The sequence below is a fragment of the Hypanus sabinus genome, chromosome 29, assembly GCF_030144855.1.
Source record: "Hypanus sabinus isolate sHypSab1 chromosome 29, sHypSab1.hap1, whole genome shotgun sequence".
In the NCBI taxonomy this organism is placed as follows: domain Eukaryota; kingdom Metazoa; phylum Chordata; class Chondrichthyes; order Myliobatiformes; family Dasyatidae; genus Hypanus; species Hypanus sabinus.
In genome coordinates this window covers 8932680-8959033 of record NC_082734.1, presented here as the reverse complement: position 1 = coordinate 8959033, position 26354 = coordinate 8932680, and the positions used below count along the sequence as shown (strand labels likewise).

The 26354-nt window shown below is 42.5% G+C and overlaps 1 protein-coding gene across 1 annotated transcript in view; it reads right to left on the bottom strand.

Annotated features, from left to right (window-relative positions):
• Positions 1 to 26354, bottom strand: part of cacna1ia (calcium voltage-gated channel subunit alpha1 Ia) — a 589581-nt gene that overhangs the window by 52974 nt on the left and 510253 nt on the right. The window contains exons 22-23 of the mRNA XM_059953562.1: positions 10486 to 10611; positions 7442 to 7531 (exon numbers count right to left, since the gene is read on the bottom strand). Of these exons, the coding sequence (XP_059809545.1) occupies positions 7442 to 7531; positions 10486 to 10611 (216 nt within the window). The remainder of the gene's footprint in view (positions 1 to 7441; positions 7532 to 10485; positions 10612 to 26354) is intronic.

The following is a 26354-nucleotide window of genomic DNA, read 5'->3' as shown; positions in this document are numbered from 1 at the left end:
GGTGGGAGTTTGAGTGGGTTGGAACCTTCTTCACTGGAGTTGAAGAATGAAGAGTAATCTTACACACTCTGTTCCTCCTGTACCTAATAGAGTGGCCACGGAGTGTATGTTCATTGTCTTCTGCTGCTGTAGCCCATCCACTTCAAGGTTCGATGTGTTGTACAATCAGAGAAGCTCTTTTACACACCACTGTTGTAACTCATAGTTATTTGAGCTTCTGTTGGTTTCCTGTCAGCTTGAACCAGTCTGGCCTTTTTCGTCTGACCTCTCTCATTAACAGGGTGTTTCCACCCACAGAACTATTGCTCACTGGATTTATTTTTTTGGTTTTCACACCATTCTCTGTAAACTCTAGGAACTGTTGTCCCAGGAGATCAGCAGTTTCTGAGATACTCTACCTACCCCATCTGGCACCAGCAATCATTCCACGGTCAAAGTCACTTACGTAACATTCCTTCCCCATCCTGATGCTTGGTCTGAACAACAACTGTATCTCTTGACTATGTCTGCATGCTTTTATTCATTGAGTTGCTGCCACATGATTGGCTGACTAGATATGTGCATTAACCAATTGGTGCATGAGTGTACCTAACAGAGTGGCCACTAAGTGTAAAGTTGCGTGAAATAAATCATAGACAGGGGTCAAAGTGCATAGTTTTTTTTTCCAGAGTTGGTGAGTAAAGACTAGAGGACAGAGGTTGAAGGAGAGAAGGGAGAGCTTTAATAGGAAGCTGAAGGGCAATGTTTTCACTCTAAAAGTGGTCTGGATATGGACTGAGCTGCCAGAGGAAGTGGTTGAGGCAGATACTTTAACAACATTCAAAAGACTCTAGGATTTTAGGAGGGGCATGGACCAAATATGGGCATATAGGATTACCTTAGAGGGAATCTTCGTTGGCATGGACCAGTTGGCTTAGCTGTTTGTGTTAAGACACATCAAAGACTGGTTTTCTGTCCACTAAATCTCTGTTGAGTTCTCCTTTGGATTTTATAACTGTCTTGTACTGATGCCTCCTTAAATCCCACCTTCTCTATGAAAACACCTAGAGCTCACTTCAGAAATGATACAGCCTCCTGTTAAGTTCACCCACACAGTGACTAAAAGACGGTAGCCTGCTTACTGTTAACAAAGAGTTAGAGCATGTATGATATCCGATGCTGCCTCCAGGTCATTTGGTTTCCTTCCATACTCATGGTGGACTGATTGTCCACTTAGTGTACAGTGAACACTGAACTGGGGGTTGGTTAGGAGGGGTGGGAAGGTGAGAAGAATGAAACGGGAACAGTGTAAGTATAGGCACTTGATGTTCCTCATGGATTCAGCAAACCAAAGGGTCTGGGATCTTCCTCAATGAGCTCACTTCAGAATTGATAAAGCCACCTGTTAGGTCAACCCGCCCAGTAGACAAAAGACAGTAGCCTGCTCACTGTTGACAACGAAGTAGAACTTGTATGATATCTGATGCTGTATGAAGGGTCTGGACTCTTCCTCAATGGATCTACAATTCTCAGACTCTCATTTTGTAAAGAAAGAGCCTGTTAAAATCTCTTGTGTTACTCTTGCCACAGAGAGCAGGAGAGCACTGCGAAGAGCAAAGAGTGACTGTACGGTGGGTTTCAGAGAATCCCCAGATCTCCTGCCTTTCAGCGACTTTCAGATGACCTGTAGCTTGACCTGCTGGAGGAATCGCAGCACCCAATTTCCACAGAGCAAGACTCTACAAACAGCAATGTGATGATGAGGGGAGAAGGTGTTTTTGTGATGCTGGTTATGGGATAAGTATTGACCTTGGCACGAGGGAGACCTCCTCCACTCTGTACACACCATGACATACATAAACAGCTACCTAAGAGCCTCAACTCCCATTAGAAGCACCATAACCCTGACAGTGCAGCACTCCTACAGATCTGCATGGAAAATGAGGGTCTGGGATACTGGGCTGAAGTTTTTGGTTGGGAGTTGTAGTCCAAATCTTCTCTTCTTCAAGATGAGAGATAGAAAGAGGAAGAGCAATGGGCAGTGTGTGTGTGTGTGTGTGTGTGTGTGTGTGTGTGTGTGTGTGTGTGTGAGTGAGAGAGAGAGAGAGGGAGGACATTGGGAGATTGAAGGGTAGTGAGGAATAAAGATAAAAGTAAAGGAGGGATTAAAAGGGGAGAGGTAGGAGAGGAGAGAGAGAAAGAAGGGAGAGAGAGGGAGGAAAAGGGAAAGGAGGACAGGGAGAGTGAGATAGAGAGAAATAGAAACAGAGACAGAGAAAAAGAGAGAGAGGGAGAGGGAGAGAGGGAAGGGAGAGGAGGGAGGGAGGTGGGAAGACAGACACGAGGGAGGGAAAGAGAGAAAGAGATAGAGAGACGGAGAGAGATGGGGCAGTGGCAGGTAGAGGAGATAGAACTACCTACCCATCGAACCACAAGAGTCAGGGAGAACGAGTGATTAACAGAGAAGGACAGAGAGCCAAAGATAACAAAGATTATCATCATTATAATATGCCATGTCATATGACATCATCATTATGTGCTGTGTCGTATGATGTGGGTGTTCTTGGCCATAGTTACTCTCGGCAATTTTTCAACAGTAGTTTGCCATTGCCTTGTTCTGGGCAGTGTCTTTACAAGATGGGTGACCCCAGCCATTAGCAATACTCTTCAGAGATTGCCTGTCTGGCGTCAGTGGTTGCAAAACCAGGACTTGTGATATGCACCCACTGCCCATACAACCATCCACCAGTGCTCTCATGGCTTCATGTGACACTGATCGAGGGGGCATCGACATCTTGCTCAAAGGTGACCTCAGGCTAGCAGAGGGAAGGAGCTCCTTACACCTCCTTTGGTAGAGATGTATCTCCACCGTGCCACCCTATAACACGGGTAGAGGGTAGAAAGGAAATGGGTGCAACAATTATGTTGAAAAAATAAATAGACAATGAGGCACTACAGGCACTTAGAGAGTGCTAGTCTGAGAATTGATAAAAATTAACTCACAAAGGGCTGCGTGGTGTGAGTGCGTGTGAGGAGCACCCCAGCCCAATTTTCTCACTTCAGGCATAAACAGAGTTAAACTCATCAGCCCATTTGCAAGATCTATTTCACAACTTAATTAGTTTTATAACCTTATGTGTTATCCATCTGTTACGAGAAGCCATTCCGAATGAGGGACCTACAATGTCACTAGAACCTAGGAAACCATCACAAGCAGCTGGAGCTATTACAGATGTGAAAGTACCCTGTTAAGAAGATGGTTAAATATCTTGCTCAAGATATTTTCAGATTGTAAGCTGTGCTTTTCAATTCAATTTCAGCAGCTTCTGTTTAATAATTATAGAGCCTTTAGGTGCCTTTGGGCACTTCAGAGGAAATGCTGAGCAACATTTCAATTCTGACACACAGAAGGATGTGTGGGGGCAGGTGCCTAAACAGATATAGGAGATTCTGCATTAAAAATTAAAAATCTTCAAGTTCAGCTTCATTTGTCACGTGTACATACTACACAGTGAAGTGCCCTTTTCTCGCTCAGTCCAAGGATTGTTCTGGGGCAGACTGCCATGTTTCCCTGGCCAGCATAGCCACCCCTAATCCTTTGGAGTGTGGGAGGAAACTGGATCACCTGGAAGAAATGGGGAGAATCTTGCAGACTGTAGCAGGAACTGAACCCGGATTTCTGGCACTGTCAGGCGTTAGTTAATTAAGGAAGATAAAACAAGATGGAACCTAATTCCTTTTCTTGGTCTCAGATCAAGGATTGAATCTATTAAAATGAATATACTGCCCAGACTATTATATCTCTTTCAGACCCTACCAATAGAGATTAACCAAAACCAATTTAATGAATGGAACAAGATGCTATCAAGATATATATGGCAAGGTAAAAGACCTAGAGTTCATTTCAAAACTTTGCAATTAGCCAAGGAAAAGGGTGGGGGGGGGCAATGGAGCCTACCTTCTCTTAGAGATTAATATTTTGCAGCACAGTTGAGAGCTGTGATATGCTGGTGTAACCCATCAAATGACGCTCAATGGAAAAACATTGAGGAGAGGATACTTTCCATCCCCATACAGGAAATTTTGGCTGATAACAACCTACAAAGTTATTAAATACTATTGATAACCCATGGGTGAAATGGACTCTTAAAATATGGAAAACTATTATAAAAGAATATAAACTAGAGAGAGACATTGCAATTTTTAAATAGTGTGCATATGACTCAGGTTTTATGCTGAATAAACTGCATGCTAGATTTAAGGACTGGACAGCTAAAGGATTAACAGCTATTTGCAATATAATGAAAGAAGGAATACTGTTCAGTTTTGAAATGCTCAAAGAAAAAACACTTGTTAGAGAAACAAGACTTCTATTGGTATTTACAGATGAGACAGTATGTTAATAGGAGGGTTAAAAATGTAACCAAGGCAAGTACGTGTCTGATAGAGCTATTTAGAAAAGCATATAATTCAGACAATGGTAGTAGAATCATTTCAAGTGTGTATAAGGGTTTGTCAAATCTTAAAACATATTCGACTATATATATTAAACCAAAATGGAAGAAGGAAGGAGAGATAATAATATTTGAGGAAGAATGGACAATAATAGGGAGGCATCAATGGAAGTGTACCAGTTCGCAGAAATGGAGGGAGTTCGGGTGGAAAAACTTGATATTTTATTACACCCTCTCAGAAATCCCATTATGATAGTACCATCCCTGTTTGCTGGAGAAGTTGTGGAAATCAAAATGCAAACCATTATCATATTTTCTGGGAATGTCCCATTATTAAGGAATATTGGAGTGGGATACATATTGCTCTACAAGACACCTTTAAATGTGAAATACCCTTAGAGAGTAAGACCATGTATTTTGGGTATATACCTGAAGAATGTTTGAAAAGAGATAAATATTTAATGAATATAGTGCTGGTGGCTGGTAAAAAGGCCCTTACCAGGACATGGTTATCACAGGAGAGCCCAACTTTAATGTATGGATGGAAATTACAATGGACATATACAAAATGGAGAAGATAACAGCATCTGCTAATCATAAGTTGGAACAATTTGATTTATACTGGGAAAAATGGTTTAACTACATAACACCTCATAGGCCTGATTTTATTCTCACAAGTCAATGAATATGTTGTAAAAAAAAATCACTCCCTACTTTGTACATAATTTTCTTATTTCGATTGTTCTTTCTCTGCTCTCCTTTCTGTAAGTATTCTAGATAATTATTATGTGGAGATTTGTGACAAATATGATTATTTGATATATATGTACAGTATCTGAAATACATCTTATGGAAATGTTTGTTTGATGACAAACTTCAATAAAAAATAAATTACAAAAGAAAAGAAAAGCAAAAAAGAAAAAAAAACTGAAGATTGGTTCTTGTTTATGACAAGAAGCTGAGCAATGAATATTTTTGGGTGTTTAACTTACACAAAAACAATACTTTGACCCCTGGAAGAGTCAGCTGTTGTGTTAGAAAACTGAGCTTGACAAAAAACACCCCAAGGCCCTAGGCAGTGAATATCCATCACAAACATCTTTGTCCTCCTTTTCTTTGTGGTCTTCCTTCACCTTCTCTCTCCATTACAGTCGAGTGAGTTGGTGACCATGACTTTTTATTGTAATGAACAAGTAACAAAATAGATATAATTACAAGATTTATGCCTCGTTCTTGACCTCTGAATCACAAAGTCACCAGGATCTGACAGTATCAATCAAGATGTCCACTTTGTGTTGGATTGTGTTAATTAAGTTGTTCACTGGACCTCAGCCTATGTGACAATAATGAACCAATTTACCAATTTAAGCTTCTTACGTAGAGAGTAACATCATGAGATGATATCAAGTGCACCCATAACGTCACCATGTGTAAGGTGTAAGGACCCATAGTATTGTCTCTGATCACTCCCATCCAGTGTACAATCTCTCTGAACTCCTACCATTAGGCAGGAGGTACCACAGCATTAGGATAAGGACTACTAGGATGGGAAAAAGCTTCTTCCCCCAGTGGGACTCATGAACTCCCTGCTACCACCCAGGTCTCATCACTTATAAAGGAGGGTTAAACTGCTTAATTTTGAACTTGTGTCATAAATGCATCTTATGCTAAATGTCAATCTTCTGGAATATATTTTATTATTTCTATATGTATTTGTGGAAACATTACTTTCTGTGGTGTGTGTATGTCTCAGTTATATGTACTGTGTTGTACACCTTGGTCCCAGAGGAACATTGTTTTGATTGGTGGTATACATATCACTGCTTGGCAATAATCTTGAATTTGAACTAAATTATTGGATAGTCGTATAAACCTGCTTCTCCCACCCACTTTGTATGTCCTCCTACCCTATTAAGTCCCTGGTTAATATTCATCTCACAACCAGCACTAAACAAACTGATTAGGCCATTGTCATAATGATGCTTGAGGAAGCTTGGTGTGCATAGATACTGTGCCCCAGAGAGTTGAGGAGGCTAGCTCATTAAAAGTATTTAAAGCAGGAGTAGATGCATTATGAACAAAATTGGGTGGTTGAGATTGACAGTGATCAGGCACAGAGAAGGATTGAGGCTGAGTTAGATCAGACTGAAGAGAGGGGCAGGATTGAGGGCTGAGGTAGATCAGACTGAAGAGAGGGGCAGGATTGAGGGCTGGGTAGATCAGACAAGAGAGGGGACAGGATTGAGGGCTGAGGTAGATCAGAATGAAGAGAGGGGCAGGATTGAGGGCTAGGGTAGATCAGAGTGAAGAGAAGGGCAGGATTGAGGGCTGGGTAAATCAGACTGAAGAGAGGGGACAGGATTGAGGGGTTCTAATCCTAGTGTTCTTGGGTATACTTCACAACTTACATCGCTTCATTTCTGAATGGACAATGGACCCATGACCACTACCTCACTACTTTTAATACAGTATAAATCTCTTATTATAATTTATAGTATATTTTTGTATTGCACTGTACTGCAACAAAACAACACATTTCACAACATATAAACCTGATTCTGATTCTGTTATGATATCAGGTGTGTGTGTGGAATGAAAACCCAAGACCATCTAATACCTGGTGATGAGTAACTTTCACTTTGATCTTCAAACACCCATTTACACCAATCCTATACTAATCTCATTTAAAATGTCTTACATTTTCTTCTCTGTTCTTCTACACAAGAAAATATGATGGCAAATGAACCTACTACCCCACATCTTTGGGGTGTGTATGAAAGCAACACACCTTGAGAGAGCCCGTGCTATCTCAGGGACAATGCACAAACTCCACACAGGCACACCAGAAGTTAGGATGGAACCTGACTTATTGGTGTTCTAACTGTCCCATTGGCTGCTATGCTAAGTCAAGGGAGTAAAGCTATCTTATTGGCAAAGATCAAGGCAGGTGGTGATGCCCACCATGGTTAAATAGCTGCAGTTCTTTCAGCATTCATTCCTTCCTTTACCTGCTGGTCAATGGACACGGCGTCCAGCCCATGGTACATGATGTTGACCCAGCCATCTTTCGAAGCGAGCACAAAGAGAGACATCAGGGCCTGTTGCGGAGAGACACAAATGAGAAAACCAACCACCAGTAGGTCGACAGTATCTTTAGAACACAACACTGTTCAGAGGCATCAAATGCTCCTCGCACATTAATCATTTCATTCCCAGAATGAAAGGTTCTACGTATGAAGTGCACTAGCTCTGCACTCACTGGAGTTCAGAGTTTAGAAGAATGAGGAGGGATCTTACTGAAACCTACTGAGGCATGAAAAGTGTGGAAGTGAAAAGGATGTTTGAAGTAGTAGGAAAAGTCCAGGACAGAGACCATAGCCTCAGAACCAAAGGGTTTAAGTATTTAGAAGCATTTGATGGCTCCAGACCTGCAATTGCTGAAGTTTAGAAGAATAATGGGATTCTCATTGGAACCTACTGAACATTGAGAGGCCTAGAGATTGAAAGAACTAGGTCTGACCAGACGTTCTGAGTGCATTTCCTATAGTGGGAGAGTCGAGGGCTAGAGGACACAGCCTTCGACTAAAAGCACATCCCTTTAGAACAGAGATAAGGATGAATTTCTTTAGCCAGAGGATGGTGAACCTGTGGAATTAATTGCCACAGACCGCTGTGGAGACCAAGTCAGTGGGTATACTTAAAGCAGAGGTTGATACATTCTTGATTAGTAAGGGTGTCAAAGGTTATGGGCAGAAGGCAGGAGAATGGGGTTGAGAGAGAAAATAAATGGCGGAGCAGACTTGATGGGCTAATGGCCTAATCCTGTTCCGATGTCTTATAATCTTATGGTTTTAAGAAAGGAATGTTACACCACTTGTGCCTGGCATTTACTGTTGGTAAAGAGGACACTCTCAGCTGGGAATTGAGAGCAACCAGTTCACTTCATGTAACTCTTACAGGCCACTGTGTAACACTCTGATGTGGGGGCTACAGCCCTTAACATTAGTTACTTGACAGTCAGTGCCACTGTCAGAGTGCTGGAGATGCTTCTTGATTCCATGTCCTTACTCCCAGCACAGTTCTGTCTTGGACGGCAAATTATTTTGCTATCCTGTTGTCCCTGCCTTTCAAAATCCACCCCACTTGTCATTTTCTGTGTGCCCTTTTCAGTGACGTTAGCCAGAGGGTAGTGAACCTGTGAAATTGTTTGGCTATGGAGGCCAAGTCATTGATTATATTTAAAGCATTGGTTGGTAGGTTCTTGATTACTGCAGGTTTTGGAAATCTTTATCTTCTACAATTTCTAAAGCTCTGAAAATTAATTTACAACCTAATAGATTGACTGTTCTATTTGGAGTAGTTCCACATCATATTCAGGGTATTTCATCTTCAGATCAACATGTAATTGCATTTGTTACACTATTGGCAAGAAGGGCTATTTTATTAAAATGGAAAGATACTTTTGCCCCTACATTAATTGAACGGTTCTCTCAAGTAACGTTATGTCTCAGTTTGGAAAAAATTAGAAGTAGAACTTTTGATCCCTGATTCGATTTTGAGAGAAGATGGAGTTCTTTTGCCGAATATTACCATTTAATTTTAATTATTTTATATGGTTTCTTTCCAATTTTATTTTTTAATATAAATGTGAATTGGCGGTTGATAACTCTTTTTCTTGATATATATATATATAGATGATGGTAAGACATATTGCTCCAGGGGGGTGATTCCTAACGGGTCTTTTTTCCTTTTTTTTGTAGTCAGTGGGTTTTTTTTTCTTAGTTAGACAGGGTTCTTTTTTTCCTTTCTTTTCCTTATATATAAATTTTTTTCCATTTTTATATATTAGATCAGCTTTTCAGCTTTATTAATTGTATACGCATTAATTTGTTGAAGTTTTGTATCATTTTATAGCTGTAGAAGATTTTGTAGCAATAAAAAGATTCTAAAAATGAAAATGATTAGTACAGGTGTCAAAGGTTACAGGTAGAAGGCAGGAGAATGGGGTTGAGAGGGATAATAAATCAGCATGATGGAATGTCAGTCAGTGCAGACTTGATGGATCAAATGGCCTATGTCTTATGGTCTAAAAGACATTCCCAGTAATGAATCTGATCTAGCCCTACTTTTTTCACTGGACCCTCTTCTATTTCCTCATTGGTAATTTATGGTAGAGAAGATAGGGTATCAGTTCCAGGATCACTATCATTTCCACAAGTGATAAGAAATCAGAGCCAACGAGAGCTTTTCCCATTACTTCATCTATTCATCAGGCCCAAGATATCATAATATAATAGATTTGAACTGATCCATTTAGCACATTCACACATTCAAAACTGACTGATGCATACACTGATATATCATTCAATGTAGTCTTTTGATGAACGTACATGATATACCACCCATTGTAGCCCAGTGATCAGTACTCATTGATATACCATCAATATACACTGATATGGCACCAGTCTATGTAGACTAGTGATCAATATACAGTACACTGATATTCCACCAATTATTGTCATGTAATCAATACACCTTGATATATCACCTATTGTAGTTCAGTGACCAATATAATTGATATCCCACAGTTTATGCTCCAGTGATCAATACTCATCAACATACTACCAATGTAGTCTAGGAATCAATATATACCGATATACCACACATTATAATCATGTAATCAATAAATATTGATATATCACCTATTGTGGTTCAGTGATCAATATAATTAATATCCCACAATTTATACTCCAACAATCAATACTCATCAATATACTAGCAATGTAGGCTAGGAATCTGATATACCACACATTTTAGTCTAGTGTTCAATTTTTAGGTGACCATTGGGCGAAGCTGTCAATAAGTGATAAGAGAGCAATTGGACAGTGAGAACATGGGCAAAAGAAGGTAGAACTTGCAGGTTAGTGATCAATACTTACTGCTATTCCACCCACTGTAGCCCTGCAGCTAATACTTACTGATATGACATTATTTCCATGCATTGATCAGGAAGACCAATCTCTAGAAGAGATAGCAATTGTTAATTCTGTACCTGTCCGAGGTTGTCAAAGTTATACTTGTGATGCATCCACTTGTAGTTCGCCAACAAACAGTCTGACCTGTTGGTGACGTTGCGAGTATCGTGACCCTGGCAGTAGTAAAACTTGCCTTTGAAGAGCTGTAAGGGTTAAAATACATTGTTAACGGTGTTGTTTCAGTCATAATATCACTGAGATTAGGATTCTGGATAGATCATTGGCCTATTTACAGAATGGCAATTTTTGCACCCTGAAGTTATTTATTTATTTATTTATTTAGCGACACACACTGCCGATTAACCCTTCTGGCCCTCCACTACGCTACCGTGGTGAGAAGACTTGGACGGTGTGTTGGTTGTCAGGCCTTGATTGGCCTCCTCCAATCATTTCTACCCCATCCCTTGCCTGGAGCAGCAGGATGGGAATTATCCTGGAGAGTGTGAGCCACAACGACTCATCCGAAAGTCTGCCCAGCAAAACTGGCTCCAATTAATATTTTAAATGCTTTTCAAAAATCCTCCTCCTTCCTGGATGATTGACATTGAGACTCATGTGACCAATGAACTTCTTTGGAATGTGGGAGGAAGCTGGAGAAGGCCTACATGCTCGGGAGAAAGTACATACTCCTTATGGATAATGGCGGCATTGAAATCGGTTGCTGGCACCACCAGGGCACCAAATTACGGTGCCATGTCAGCCTTCCCCACCCATAAAAGGACATGAGCAAGATGTGTCACTGGAGTAAAGATCACACAGCGCTCAGTGCTCAGAGAAGCAGCCTGCTCTGGGCAGTAATGCACTATCACTCTCCACTGGCTCGTGCAGTTGATGTCTCCCCTCTGGAGTGCTGGTCCTGAAGAGGGATCTGAGGATTTCACAAGAACGATCCCAGGAACGAAAGGCGAAGAGTGCTTGATGAATCTGGCCCTGTACCGAATGGAGTTCAGAAAGATCAGGGCATATCTCATTAAACCCCACAGGCTGTTGAAAGGCCTGGTTAGAGAGGGTGTGGAGGGGATGTTTTAATTAGCAAGAGATGCCAAGATCTGTGGGCACAGCCTCAGAACTCTGAGAGACTGAGGGGAGGTGGAATTTCTACAGCCAGAGCAAAGCGAAGCTGGGCAATTTGTTGCCACAGAGGGTTCTGGAGCCACTGGATGGATTCAAGGCAGAGATTTATAGATTCTTGTTTGGCACAGACATTAAGGGTTAGAGGAAGAAGGTGGGAGAATGGGCTTAAAGAAAAATAAATCAGCCATGATTAAACGGGAGAGCAGATCTGATGGGCTGAATGGTCCTATATCATATGGTTCCTGATGGATGTTTTGCCTAGAACTAATGTGGGCAGACATTTGGCTGGACGATCCAGTAAAATATTTCCAAGACAAATGAGACTGCAGATGCTGTGATCTGGAGCAGCAAATCAAATACTGGAAGAACTCAGCAGGTCAGGTAGCATCTGTGGAGGGGAATGGGGCAATCAATATCGCAGGCCAAGACCCCTAAACAGGATCAGTCATTACTGAAGAGCAGAAAACATAGAGGGGGTGCAGTGAGTGAGGGTCTCACAGGATACCCGCCAGTGGGAGGAGGCAAACTTCTTCAAAGTGGGGCATCCTTTGGAGAGCCTTTGCAATCGAGTCGTACAAGAGAGAATGTCAGAAGTGCTAGAGGATGTTCTCAAGAATCAGCCCAGGAACAAAAGGCTTAACCGAAGAGTGTTTGATGATCCTGGCCTGTACCAAATGGAGTTCAGAAAGATGAGATTGATCTCATTGAACTCTACTGGATGTTGAAAGGCCTGGATAGAGAGGATGTGGAGGGGATGTTTAACTAGGAAGAAATGCTAAGATCTGAGAGACAGGCAAGCTAGAGTCAGGAGTGATAAACAATATACTGGAGGAGATCACCCAGCACCTGTGGAGGGGGACGGACAGTCAACATTTCAGGTTGAGTCCTTTCATGTGGAACCTCTCAGTCCCAATACTTTTTACGTTGTCCAAATGAGTTAGAAGCCTAGCAATATTTCACAGCAATTTGCATCCACATCCACAATGGAGATTCCAGTGTTTTCCTGGCATGTGCTTGTCTCTGTAATTCCCTCAGGACTCACACCACCAGGTTCAAGAACAGTTATTACTCCTTCACCATTAGGCCCTTGAACCACTCAACTGCACTTGCCCCATCACTGAACTGTTCCCACAATTTATGGACTCCTTTTCAAGGACTCTTCATCTCATGTCCTCGATATTTATTGATTGATTGTTTGTTGTCTTTCTCACATTGGATGTTGGTCCATTCTGTTGGGTGTGGTCTTTCACTGATTCTGTTATGGTTCTTTGATTTGTTGAGTATGCCCACAAAAAAACATTGTATATAAAGACATGTATGTACTTTGGTAATAAACTTACTTTGTACTTTATAATGGTCCCAAATGATGAGCTCTAATGAGTGATTTTAGCTTGGTATGTATTGTCCTCAAGATCTGTGCCCTTGTGCTCTCCCTTTCCAGTCAGCGAGGTGTTTATTGCCAAAACTGAAGCACATCTTTTCTATTAGAAGGCCAATTTCTTCCAGCAGTTAACTCACCATAAAGTTATTGCTGGAAAGGCAAGACAGGCTTCAGCTGAAATGAAATCCAGGCTAAATTTGATTGTTTCATTTTAACCACATGAGTGCAGGAGTTAGGATGTTATTTTGAAGTTGTATAAGACATAGATGAGGCCTAATTTGGAGCATTTTGTGCAGTTCTTGTCACCTTGCTACAGGAAAGATATCAATAATACAAAAAGAGCATGGAGAAAATTTTCAAGGCTATTGCTGGGATTTGAGGAATTGAGTTACAGAGGAAGTTTGAATAGGTTGAGTTTTCCCTGGAGCGCAGGAAAATGAGGGAGATTTGTGTGAAGTATATAAACTTATGTGTAAGTGCAAGCATGCCTTTTTTTCCACTGAGGTTGGAAGAGACTAGAACTAGTTCAAGGTGAAAGGTGAAATGTTTAAGGGGAATAAGAGGGGGAACTTCTTCATTCAGAAGGTGGTAATAGTGTGGAACAAGCTGTCAGTGGTAGTGGTGAATGCGGGTTCGATTTCAATGTTTAAGAGAAGTTTGGATAAATTCATGGATGGGAGAGGTATGGAGGGCTATTGACCAGGTGCAAGTCAATGGGACTAGGAGAATAACAGTATGGGGCACAGACTAGAGAGACCAAAGAGCCTGCTTCTGTGCTATAAGGCTCTTTCTCTCTCTCTATAAACCATTCTAAAACCTTGAGAACAACCCTTTCTCTCTCCACAGGGTTGGTTAACTCTCCACAGTCTCTTGAAACTAAAAATTAATCCCAAGCCACAAGACTCATCATTGATGTCAGTCTGTCAACAGGAAACTGTTGAATTGAGCAGAGATGCCTGATTGGGTTCTCAGAATCAGAATCAGAATCAAGTTTATTATCACTGACATATGATATGAAATTTACTGTTTAGCAGTCGCAGTACTGTGCAACACGTAAAATATATGATAAATTACAATAAACATATATAAAAATTGCATAAATAGTGCAAGAATAGAGGGGGAAAGTGTGAGAGTGTTCATGGGTTTATTGTACATTCTGAAATCTGATGGCAGAGGGGTAGAAACTGTTTCTAAAATGTTGAGTGGGGGTCATCAGGCTCCTGTAACTCCTCCCTGATGGTAGTAATGAGAAGAGGGGACGTCCTGGGAGGTGGGAGTCATTAATGATGGACACTGCCTTTTTGGAGGCATTGCATTTAGAAAAAGTCTTCCAGCAAAATGGCGGTGCGCTCAGACGCAGCGGCCTCTCTGGGGCCAACCAAAAGTGTTTTTGTCTTTTTTTTAAATCTTCTCTATGACCTCAATGTGCTGCTGGGCATTAAGAACTTCAAGTTCTTCACGTTTACCCCATCAGCAAGATGCTTGATAGCAGAGGAGGTGGAGGAGCTGGACTTGGTGCAGACTTTGTTGCGGCCTGCTACAGAGATACTGGATCGCAAGACCCTGTTGACCATTGGTAATGTGGAATGCTGCTCGCCCGCTTCACTGTTTTATTGGTGAGACCAACAACGGGGGAGCTGAGTTGCCTCGATGATAGTGAAGGCTCGGCCTCATGCCATGGGCTTGCCTGTACCAGCAGTTGAGGAGGGGCAACTCCAGAGATGGTGTGGTGTGGCATCCATGCTGGGTTGGGGCTGACCCCTTCTGTCGGTGCTGCTCTCCAGTGTTAGCTCGGTGGAAGACAAGTTTGATTGCGTGCATGAGTACGTTCATCGGCGGATGGTCGAGAACTTCTTGTTCTTGCGGACAACACCCATGCACCATCAACTCACAGGACACGTGTTGGCGCGTGGCCAAGTGGTTAAGGCTTTGGTCTAGCGATCTGAAGGTCATTAGTTCAAGCCTCAGCTGAGGCAGCGTGTGTGTCCTTGAGCAAGGCACTTAACCACACACTGCTCCTGCACGTTTATAGCCCAGTGGCGGCGGTTGGTGCAGTATGGACAAGACAAGACACTCATGGGGTTATTTGTATTTTCTTTTGTGTGACTGTATGCATACTGCTAGCTTACATGTGCTATATTTGCCTTGTGCTGTGTAAGTACTATGTTTTGCAACTTGGCCTCAGAAGAACGCTGTTTCATTTGGCTGTATTCCTGTATGGTTGAATGACAATTAAACTTGAACTTGAAGCCCTTGATGGAGGGAAGGCTTGTACCCGTGAAGGAGCTAACTGAGTTTGCAACCCTCTGCAGAACTTCCTGATCCTGTGCCGTGGCCCCCCACCCTCCATACCAGACAGCGATGCACCCAGTTAGAATGCTCCACTTAGATGCAATTTCACATGAGCAGACAAAGCAGAAGAGATTGTACAGTCCTTTTTCTGTCTGATTGATCTGTAGAGCCGTCTATCAGCATCAACAGATGGCAAGCTTCTCTGTGCTTTAGGGAACTAGTAATTAAAACAATTACTTACTAATTCGTAAAGATCTTGAAAAGGGCACTATGAATATGGTAACAGTGCTGCTGAATAACATTTAGTGAGGCATTATTAATAAACAGAAATATTGTGGTTTAATTCATACAACTGCATAATTGGATTAGGCTTAAAACTAGACAAACATTTAGCAAATGGGGAGAGCAAATCTGAAATACTGTGTATTTGGTTTCTTTTCCTGAAGGACGTTAAGGCTTTGGAAGCAGTTCAAAGTTCGAAGCAGTCGATAGGATTGTTAAGAAGGTGCATGATGTGTTGGCCTTCAGTAGTTGGGGGGATTGAGGTCAGGAGCCACCAGATAATGTTCCAACTCTAAAAAAACCCTGGTTAGACTACACTTGGAATATTGTGTTCAGTTCTGGTTGCCTTATTATAGGAAGGATGAGGAAGCTTTAGAGAGGGTACAGAGGAGATTTACCAGGAAGCTACCTGGATTAGTGGTCATAGAAACATAGAAAACCTACAGCACAACACAGGCCCTTCGGTCCACAAAGTTGTGCCGAACATGTCCCTTCCTTAGAAATGACTAGGCTTACCCATAGCCCTCTATTTTTCAAAGCTCCATGTACCTATCTAAAAGTCTCTTAAAAGACCCTATTGTATCCACCTCCACCACTGTGGCTGGCAGCCCATTCCACACACTCACCACTCTCTGAGTAAAAAAACTTACCCCTGACATCTCCTCTGTATCTACTCCCCAGCACCTTAAACCCGTGTCCTCTTATGGCAACCATTTCAGCCTCTGACTATCCACACGATCAATGCCTCTCATCATCTTGTACACTTCTATCAGGTCACCTCCCATCCTCCGTCACTCCAAGGAGAAAAGGCCGAGTTCACTCAACCTATTCTTATAAGGCATGCTCCCCAATCCAGGCAACATCCTGGTAAATCTCCTCTGCACCCTTTCTATGGCTTCAACATCCTTCCTGTAGTGAGGCGACCAGAACTGAGCGCAGTACTCCAAGTGGGGTCTGAGCAGGGTCCTATACCTCTTGGCTCCTAAATTCAATTCCATGGTCATGTATAATGAGAACTGGTTGAGTGAGCCAGGGCTTTTCTCTTTGGAGCGAAGGAGGGTGAAAGATGACTTGATAGAGTGTTAAAGATAATAAGAGTGGATAGTCAGGGCAGAGATAGCTAATATGGGGGGGGGCACAATTTTAAGGTGATGGGAGGAAAGTATAAGTCGATATTAGGAGGTTTTTACACAAAGATTGGTGATGCTGGGGGTGGTCGTGGGGGCAGATACGTTAGAGACATTTAAGAAACTCTTAGACAGGCACATGAATGATAGAACAATGGAAGAGGGAAGGTTTCATTAATCTTGAGTAGGTAAAAAGGGTCGAAGGGCCTGTACTGTGCTCTAAGGTTCAGTAGATTGATATTCGTAGAGGGAGGGCTGTCTTATGAGAATATTGGACCCGTCCAGAAGACTGAGAAGGAACGTGATGGAAACGGATAAGATCCTGAGGAGCTCTGACAAAGTGAATGTGGAAAGGATTGTTCATCACGTGGGAGAATCTGTGAGGCGGGGGCGGGGTGTTGATGGTCACGGTTTAAAAATAAGTGGTTGAACATTTAAGCCAAAAGTTCAAGGTACATTCATGATCAAAGTCCATATGCAGTATCCAACCCTGAGATTCGTCTTCCCCACTGACAGCCACGAAACAAAGAAAGTCGGAGATGTGGCAAAATATTTTGTTCAGGCATTGGGGTCTGAGGAAACCACTTGTTCCAATGGAAGAGAGTCTTTAATTATTTTAACGTAGGGGTAGGGAAGCAAGGGAATAAAGGGCTATTAACAGAGACACGAATGTGGAGTGGAAGTTACAAGCAGACTACTCATCAATACCAGAACAGTGCTGAAAGGCCGAGCAGTCTAGTCCTGCTCCCAATTCCCATGTTCACATACCCTGTCACTGCCTTATAATTCAGTCAAGGATAAGATTCACTATACGTACAATACTAGCAAAAGTCACAGGTACTGTAGGAATTTTACATGTCACACTGTACTGCTGTCACCAAAAAAAAAACAAATTTCATGACATATTTGAGAGATGATAAACCTGATTCTGATATGGGTCTCTATTGTAGACTGAGAGAGAGAAGGGGGCAGGGAGAGGGGAATCATGGTTAGGAAAAGAGGAAGGGAGAGGGGAGGTAGCGGAAGCACCAGAGAGATATTCTGAAATGATCAATACACCGATTGCCTGGTGTTTCAATGCTGCTTATGTCTGCAACAGCATCTCCCCTGCACACTCCATGCCCCAGCTTCCCTGGCACTCCTTCTCTGCCATCCGTCCCACACCCTTCCCATGGCACTTCACCCTTACCATTCCCACTGGATTTGCAAACTTGCTCTCCGCTCCACATTGACAACTACGGTACTGTGCAGAACCCCAGCTATATACATGAGCCTAAGATTTTTGCACAGTACCGTACCCCAGCAAAGCAGCAAACTATTCAAATGTCATCATTTGTGTACTTGCATTGGTGACCTCAATGTATTTTATAACAGCTTTTTGGATAATGGTGGAGGGTGGTGGCTGTGGTGATGTAAAGGCTTTCCGAGCACCTTCAAAGAACACTCCAAAATGCTTTGCAGTCAGCGAAGTAGCTTTGCAAAAGTGGTTCAACATTCCCGATTCAAGACTGTTTAATGTTATTTCCCGTACACGAGTGTAAAGAGGAATGAAATAATTGTTACTCCAGATCTGATACAACCCAAAAAAAAAGACTACAAAAGATAAAGAACGCAATGATAAAAACACAATAAATATTAATACATAAGGTAGCTTAAAAGCATAGATTGTTTGTGTTGATGGCTGCTGTAATGCGGGAAACATTATCAAAGTCAAAGAAAATGTTATTATCAATGTACCTAAATGTTACCCTATACTAACCTGAGATTTATTTTCTTGCAGGCATTTACAGAAAAATAAATACAATAGAATTTATGGAAAAAAAACATACGTAAATAAAGACTGACAAACAACCAATCTGAAAATAAAGAAGAAATAATGCTGAGAACGAGTTGTAGAGTCCTGGAAAGTGAGTCCACAGGGTGCTGCACAGAAGAATCCTAAATATTGTGATAATGGCCAAATAAACTGTGTTAGCCAACAGTTTAATGGATAAATATTTGCCCCAGCAGACCAGAGTAAAGATAATAAAATAACCAAGGGAGAGAATTGATGATGAGAGTGAGCCAGCAAGGACTGTAAAAACAGTCAGAGCTTCTACAAGTATATAAGATGAAAGTAAGCAGTTAAGGCAAACATTATTGGAGGACTGGGAAATAAGGAGGTAATCAGGGGTTCTTGACCTCACAAACTACCTTGTTATGCTCTTGCTACTTATTGCCAGTGGTACGTGCTCGTGACACACGACAGTGGTGCCCTTGTCACGTGACTGGGGTTGAAGTTATACTGGACTTGAGGTGATGGTCTTGTGATGGTGGAATGACGTCATTTTCCCGCCAGTAGAGATCATGTGACAGGTTTTTTTTTTACAGGTTATAAAAGGTAGACCCCACCCTGTGAGGAGGGGCAGTTCGTGGCTGGATTTGCCAAGTTGACTTCATGCCACTGCGTGTTTTAAGTGATGACGTAGTTTAGTTGAAAGTTTTATTTAATGCCTAAAGTTTAAGAGGTCATTGCCAGCAGGTTCTTTACGATTCTGCTAGTTCGAGGAAATTAGTGGAGAGTGAAGATCGAAGTTCGGAAGTTAAAGATCGAGGAGATTCTACGGTGAAACGGAGGCGACCTTTGTTTGATCCTTATTTGGAAGGATTTCGTTGACTATCTTCGTGTTAATCCCTGGGTTTAACCAGAAAGGATTGAAGGTAGTGGAGAAGGAAAGGTCAGTGCCTTTAAGCCGTTCTGTTTCGTAAATTCTTCGTGGGAAGTTCGATGTCGGGGATCGAAGCCAAGCGACGTGAAAGAGAATTTAAATCGTCTTATAAAGTCTCTCCTTTTAAATGGACTGTGAGCATATCGAACTTTTGGCAATACTACTTTAAAGAGCTGGTTTTGCAATATCACTTTAAGAACTGTTTGGGCTGCCGCTCAGCAGCTGTTTCTGGTTGCGTTAGTGTTTGTTTACTTTTGGGGGGTTTGTTTTCTGTGTTTAATAAACGTGTTGTTTGTTATAAGAAACCCTTGCCAAACTCATATATTTATTGTTGCCTGAATACGTAACACCAGAGCTGGCTGGTGGTGTAGCGGCACTCACGCTGGAGTTTGAGGCAAGTGGTCTCGTGTTTGAGGCGATTGGTTCTTGCACACTTTCCATCTGTGCTGGGTTGAGCATCAAGATAGCAACTCGGCTTTGTAAAAAGAACAACAGAGTTTCCGCTCGATCTGCACGCTTTCCGTAACAGTGACACTTCATTCCACATTCTGTTATTGCTTTTTTCTTGTACTATCTCAGTGCACTTATGTGATGAAATGACCTCTGCGGGACGAATACAAAACAAAGATTTTTAGTCTACCTCAGTGCACTGTTCTTTTCTGTGCTTGGGGCGCATGGGGTAGCAGCCATTTCTTTAGCATTTTTGTTTTTTACGAGGCTGATTTGCTCGCTTGACGCTCAGCCCGGTACGGATCAAAAGTGTGGAAGGAGCCAGCCGGATTCGAACCAGGGACCACTGGCCTCAAAGTCCGGTGCGGATGCCACTACGCCACCGGCCGGCAACTTCGGTGCATGTGACAATCATCAATGGATCGGCCGATTCTTGATTTACCAAATGAAGGCACAGTGAAGAAGCTGTTAGAGCTGCTGCCTATGAATTCCAGGTTAGGCCTTTGCTATCTGTGCAGAAGTTGCCTGGTCTGCTGATGAACTTGTGGGTTTCCTCCGGCCGCTCCAGTTTCCTCCCACATTCCAAAGACATTGTAGGTTACCCCTCAGTATAGGTGAGTTGTAGAATCTGCAGAGGAGAGGGGCTGGAGATGAGAGAGGAAAGGGGAATGTGAGAATAGATATTGTGTAGAATAGATGTTTGATGATTGACAACGACTCCATGAGCTGAAAGGTCTCTTTTTGTGCTGAATATCTCTGTGAATCATCTCCACAATGATCTACGAGGATTGCCACCTTGTTGTGATGAAGAGGCTGAGATCCCATGAGCAACGCCTTCTGGAGCTTAGCTAACTGGCGTCTAGCTCCTGCTAGGGTCAAAGGGGAGGACACAGACAAAGAGAAATCCAACCAAGACTTCAACAGTAGAGCTGGCAGAAGATGACGGCACATCACAATGGCAGCAAAGCCAGAGAAAGGCTGCAGCAGATAAAGGTCTCCAGCCATCTTGCATTCCATGCCCCTGGATGCTGACCCCAGTTTATCAAAGACTGTGTGGAGGCTGCCTATACATCATCCTCCCAACATTAAACAAAGTCACACACAGAATTTCTCCATGAGGAGGATAATAGACAACCCCTTACTTGATTCGAGTGATCGCCCTGCCTCTATAGAGTTAAATATGGGATATCCTTCTTCCCAGCAAAACCAGCCAAGACTTCAGCACTGGAGTTGATAGAACATCAAAGGGTTGAAGAGGAACATGGATTTTAATCCTTCACAAGTGTTAAAGGCACTAGCCAAATTAATGCGACTACAGGCTCTCACATATTCTGCGTTAGACGGATTATACACGAGAGTTATGAGGGACAGAGCAGGAGAGAAGGCAAACATCAGCCTTAATCTTAAAACGTCTGCAGATGCTGGATATCCAAAGGATGGATCACCACCTTCGAGACAGATGGATGCAGACAGCAATACATTGTATTAATCCTTTGCTCACTGAGAAACACACACAAAATGCTGGCCAGGCAGCATAAATGGAAACGAATAAACAGTTGACATTTCGGGCCGAGACCCTTCTTCAGGACTGGAAAGGAAGGAGAAAGACAAAAGAATAAAAAGGCGGAGGGAGGCGAATGAGGACAGCCGGTGGGAAAGGTCAGGGGCTGGAGAAGAATGAACCAGATAGGGCAGGTGAGTGGACCGCAGGAGAAAGGGAAGGAGGAGAGGACACAGGGTGAAGTAATAGGCAGGTAAGAAGAGGTAAAAGGCCAGAGTGTGGAAGAGAAGAGGGGGTGTGTGGAATTATTTACTGGAAGGGGAAAATCGATATTCATGCCATCAGGATGGAGGCTACTCAGATGTGAACTCCTCCAATATGGGAGCGGCTGATGAGTGGCAGAGGATTAACCCATTAACTACCGCAACAGTTCTGCTTCGTTCCTTGCTGTCGACCATTTTGTTGTGTTCGGTGTTGTTCCGCTCAGCATGGTGAGGATGCCACATTGGCGCCAGAATGGGTGGCGATGCTAGCGGGCTGCCCAGAGCACATCCTTGGGTGTGTTGATTATTAGTGCAAAAGGCGATTTCACTGCATGGCTCAATGTATATGAGATAACAAATCACAACCACTTAAAGGACTCTGGTGCTACCACCTTAAGCAGCATTCTTGGCAAGGCCGGTATTTACTGGTTATCCTTGAGTCGCTCTGTTGGGTGGAAAATAAATGGCTGCTCTCCTGAGCTGCTGTAGTCCACATGGTGCTCCACAGCTCTTTTCTGTATAAAACCAGGCTGTCACTCTTCCTGGCATTACCATGGTGACTGTATATCAAAAATAATTAAAAAGCTTTCTGATGTCTGGACAACATGCTTGAAGATCATTAATTAGGCATGTGGGGAAGGCTATGGCCATGCACGTTGAAGAAGGAATAAAGGCACGGACTGTTATCCAGATGGAGGAGCAAGTTTAGAAATCAGAGGTGCAAAGGGACTTCACGGTCCTCGTGCAGGATTCCCTAAAGGTTGACTTGTAGGTGGTAGGAAAAGCAAAAGCGATGTTATCATTCACTTCGAAAGAACTCGAATATAAAAGCAAAGATGTAATGTTGAGGCTATATTCTTCTTCTTCGACTGTCCATCGATTTCGATGTTGGCTGTGCTGAGAGTTTGGCCTCTGCAGGCACGTTTATGGGCCACAAGACCAGCACTGGATCGGCACTGTCTCCCACATATTTTGCATTTGTGATTTGACTGGTCTAGCACCGAATGTCTGCGTTCATGACCTGCTTCATATTTCTTCTGCCTTTTCTCCTCGATAGCTGGGATTGACTTCTCGACAATGCAGCACCAACTTCTTCTGTCCAAAGCATCTTTCTCCCAGGTATTGACAGTCATGTCAGCTTTGCAGCGCAGCTTCTGACCACCATGCTTCCTCTTTCCTTCACGTAGCTCGCCACAGAAAACAGTTTTGGGTAAACGATCATCGCTCATTCTTGTGACATGACCAGTCCAACGCAGCTGGGAAGCTGTGATGAGCGATTCTGCGCTGACTGTCCCAGCACGTTTGAGCACCTCCACATCTGGTACCCTCTCTTGCCACTTGATGTGTAATATTTGGCGTAAACGCCTGAGTTGTGCCTTGGTCAATTTCTTGATGTGCTTCCGATACCATGTCATCGTTTCAGTTGAATAAAGCAGAGATGGTAAAACAGCTGTGTTATACACTTTGACCTTGGTCGCCATTTTAATGTTGTGGCGAGACCAAATTCGCTTCTGCAAAGCACTGGTGAAGCCTCACTTGGAGTATTAGGAGTAGTTTTGAGCCCTATGTCGAGGAAAGGACGTACACGCACTGGAGAGGGTCCAGAGGAGGTTCATGAGAATGATACCAGGAATTAAAGGGTTCACATATAACAAATTTTGAAGTTTGATTGGGCTTACACTCAAGGGAATTTAAAAGAATGGGGAATCTCATTGAAAACCATCAAATATTGAAAGGCCTAGATTGAGTGCATGTGTAGAGGATGTTTCCAATAGTAGAAGATTCTAACACAAGAGGGCAGAAAAGGTATGAAGAACTTTTACCAGAAGGTGGTAAATCTGTGGAATTCATTGCCACAGACGGCTGAGGAGGCCAAGCTGTTGGGTATATTTAAAGCGGCAGATGATAGATTCTTGATTAGTAAGGGCGTGGCGGGTTTTGGGGAGAAGGCAGGAGAATGATAGTGAGAGGGAAAATATATCACCATTACCAAATGGCGGAGCAAACTTTTTGGACCAAAAGGCCTAATTCTGTTCCTATGGTCTTATGCTTTTATGGACAGGGCATGGAACCAGAGAATTCATGTAAATGCCTTTAATATTGAACAAGCAGTCTATGAGTAAGATTCCTGAGATGTCACTCTGCAACACATGCAAAATGCTGGAGGAATTCTGCATGTTAGGCAGCATCTATGGAGGGGAATGAACAGTTGATGTTTTAGGATGAAGACTGGAAAGGAAGGGGGAAGAAGCCAGAATAAGAAAAACTCTCCACTGTTTTTAAATTACTATTAATAAAGTTTGCTTGCACACAACTTAAATTCTGAAACTCTTGGAATCGGAAGTGAAATAGCAGGTGACTTAATTTTCAAAATCTCCAAATCTGTGATTCCTTGGAGGAATTTATGCTCACTTAAAAACAAATCAGGATTTTAATCTTTACAGGCAATAAAACATCAGATTCATTCTGTGAGTAATGGGCCATGACCTTTATCTAGCGAGGTTTGCGAGGAATAGGAGAACTTTGCATCTCAGCTTTCTAAATCTCTCCAACACTGGGATATACCGTTCCATGGTTAGAGCAAGATCTGTAGTTACGTATTCGCTCAATCTAAGATGCATCAGAGCCAATTAACTGGTTTTTTTTGCAGAGGATGAAATGCAGGCGTCAACATATATAAGAAGCTCCCAGAAACAGAATTAATGACGTGTAGATATACACTTAGTAGCACTTTATTAGATACCTCCTGTGCTTAATAAAGTGACCACTGAGCATATGTTCGTGATCATGCTGTTTGTGCTGTAGCCCATCCACTTCAAGGTTTGGTGCGTTGTGTGTTCAGAGTTGCTCTTCTGCACACCCCTGTTGTAACACGTGGTTATTTGAGTTACCATCACCTTCCTGTCGGCTTGAACCAGTCTAGACTTTCTATTCTGAACGTCCTCATTAACCCACAGAACTGCCAAGCGCTGGATGTTTTTTTTGTTTTTCTCACCATTCTCTGTAAATTCTAGAGACTGTTGTGTGTGAAAATCCCAGGAGATCAGCAGTTTCTGAGATACTCAAACCTCCCCATCTGGCGCCAACAATCAAAGTTACTTAGATCACCTTTCTTCACCATCTGATATTTGGTCTGAACAACTGAACCTCTTGACTCTATAACTTATGTTTTGATATTATTTATTTATCTATCCATCTATCAATCTATCTGCTTTTCTTTGTACCTGCACATCTTGTCTTCTTTAGCATATTGGGTTGTTTGTCAATCTTTGTGTGCAGTTTTTCATTGATTCTATAAGACCATAAAATATGAGAGCAGAATTAAGCCACTTGGTCCATCGAATCTGTGCCACTATTTCATCATGGGTGATCCGTTTCCCTCTCAGTCCCAATCTCTTGGCTTCTCCCCGTATCAATTCTATTGTCATTTATTTTTACCTACTGTGAATGCCCACAAGAAAATGAATCTCAGGGCAGTATACACTGACATATAAATACTTTGGTAATAAATTTAGTTTGAACTTTGAACTTTGACTGCACAACCTTCTGATGCAGAGGGAGAACGTTGTTGCTAACTGGCAGGCAGGGATTGGAAAGGTTGATCAATAACATCCTACGTCAAGCACTACCAAGATGAAGCTGCTGAGTTTATTGGGTCGCATTCTTCATTTACCCTCAGCTTCGGGGATTTCCCAATTGGTGTTGATTGAATTATTGAACCTGAGCTCTCACATTCTGCCCTCACAGCGTCACCCCAGGTCCTACCCGCTGAACAACAGCTGCAAGTGAACGGCACCGTTAGCCTGGTGAGTCACCTGAGAATTAGTTGGAAAATCGGAGACAGAGTCACAGTGAGATAGCGCACCACTGGCAGGGCCGGAATTTCAGGATCACAATCAGGTTTAATATCACTGGCATACGTCATTCAATTTGTTAACTCAGCAGCAGCAGGACAATGCAATACAAGATCAATATAGAATATTTAATATGTAAATTTATAATAGTGCAAAGCAGAAATAATATAAAAAAGTGAAGTCGTGTTCAAGGGTTCAATGTCCATTTAAAAATCAGATGGCAGAGGGGGAGAAGCTGTTCCTGAATCATTGAGTGTGTGCCTTCAGGCTTCTGTACCTCCTTCCTGATGGTAACAATGAGAACAGGGCACATCCTGAGTGAATTAATGCTCATTCTCAGTTACCCCTGAACTATGTGGAAAGGCTGGGCAGCTTTAGAAGGGAGCTGTGACAGATCTGGAGTAACTTATGTGATAAGAACAGGAGAAAATCTTTTTTACTCTTTAACTGTTTACTTCACTCTCTGTAGATGCTGCCTGACCTGCAGAGCTCCTCTGGCATTTTGTGTGTGTTGTTTAACATTTGTGATAGATCAGGGAAGGCTGTGCCAGGACAGTTTTCATGTGTCTGTGTTATCCTCAGTGACCCAAGCTATTTATTCCTATTGATTTCACTAGCTGAATGTAAGTTCCTCAGCTACTACAATGGTGTCAGAACTCGTATCACTGAAAAATTATAAATGGTACAAAATTATGGGGGGTATGCATAGCATCACAGGGGTATGCACAGTGTCAAAATGGTTGCTGTAATGCATCTAGGGTGGGAGTGTAGTGGGTAGTGCTTGTCATCTCACTTTCTGCTTCCACCGCGGGCTAGCAGTCTAGTGAAAAGGAGAGCTGAATGTGTAAGACTCTCCCTGCCAGTACACAGCCTCTCCAACAACAAGCCTCGTGTCGTGCCTCCTCGCTGGCGACACTTGGAAACTGAACTCCTTTCAGACTCAGGGTGGACATG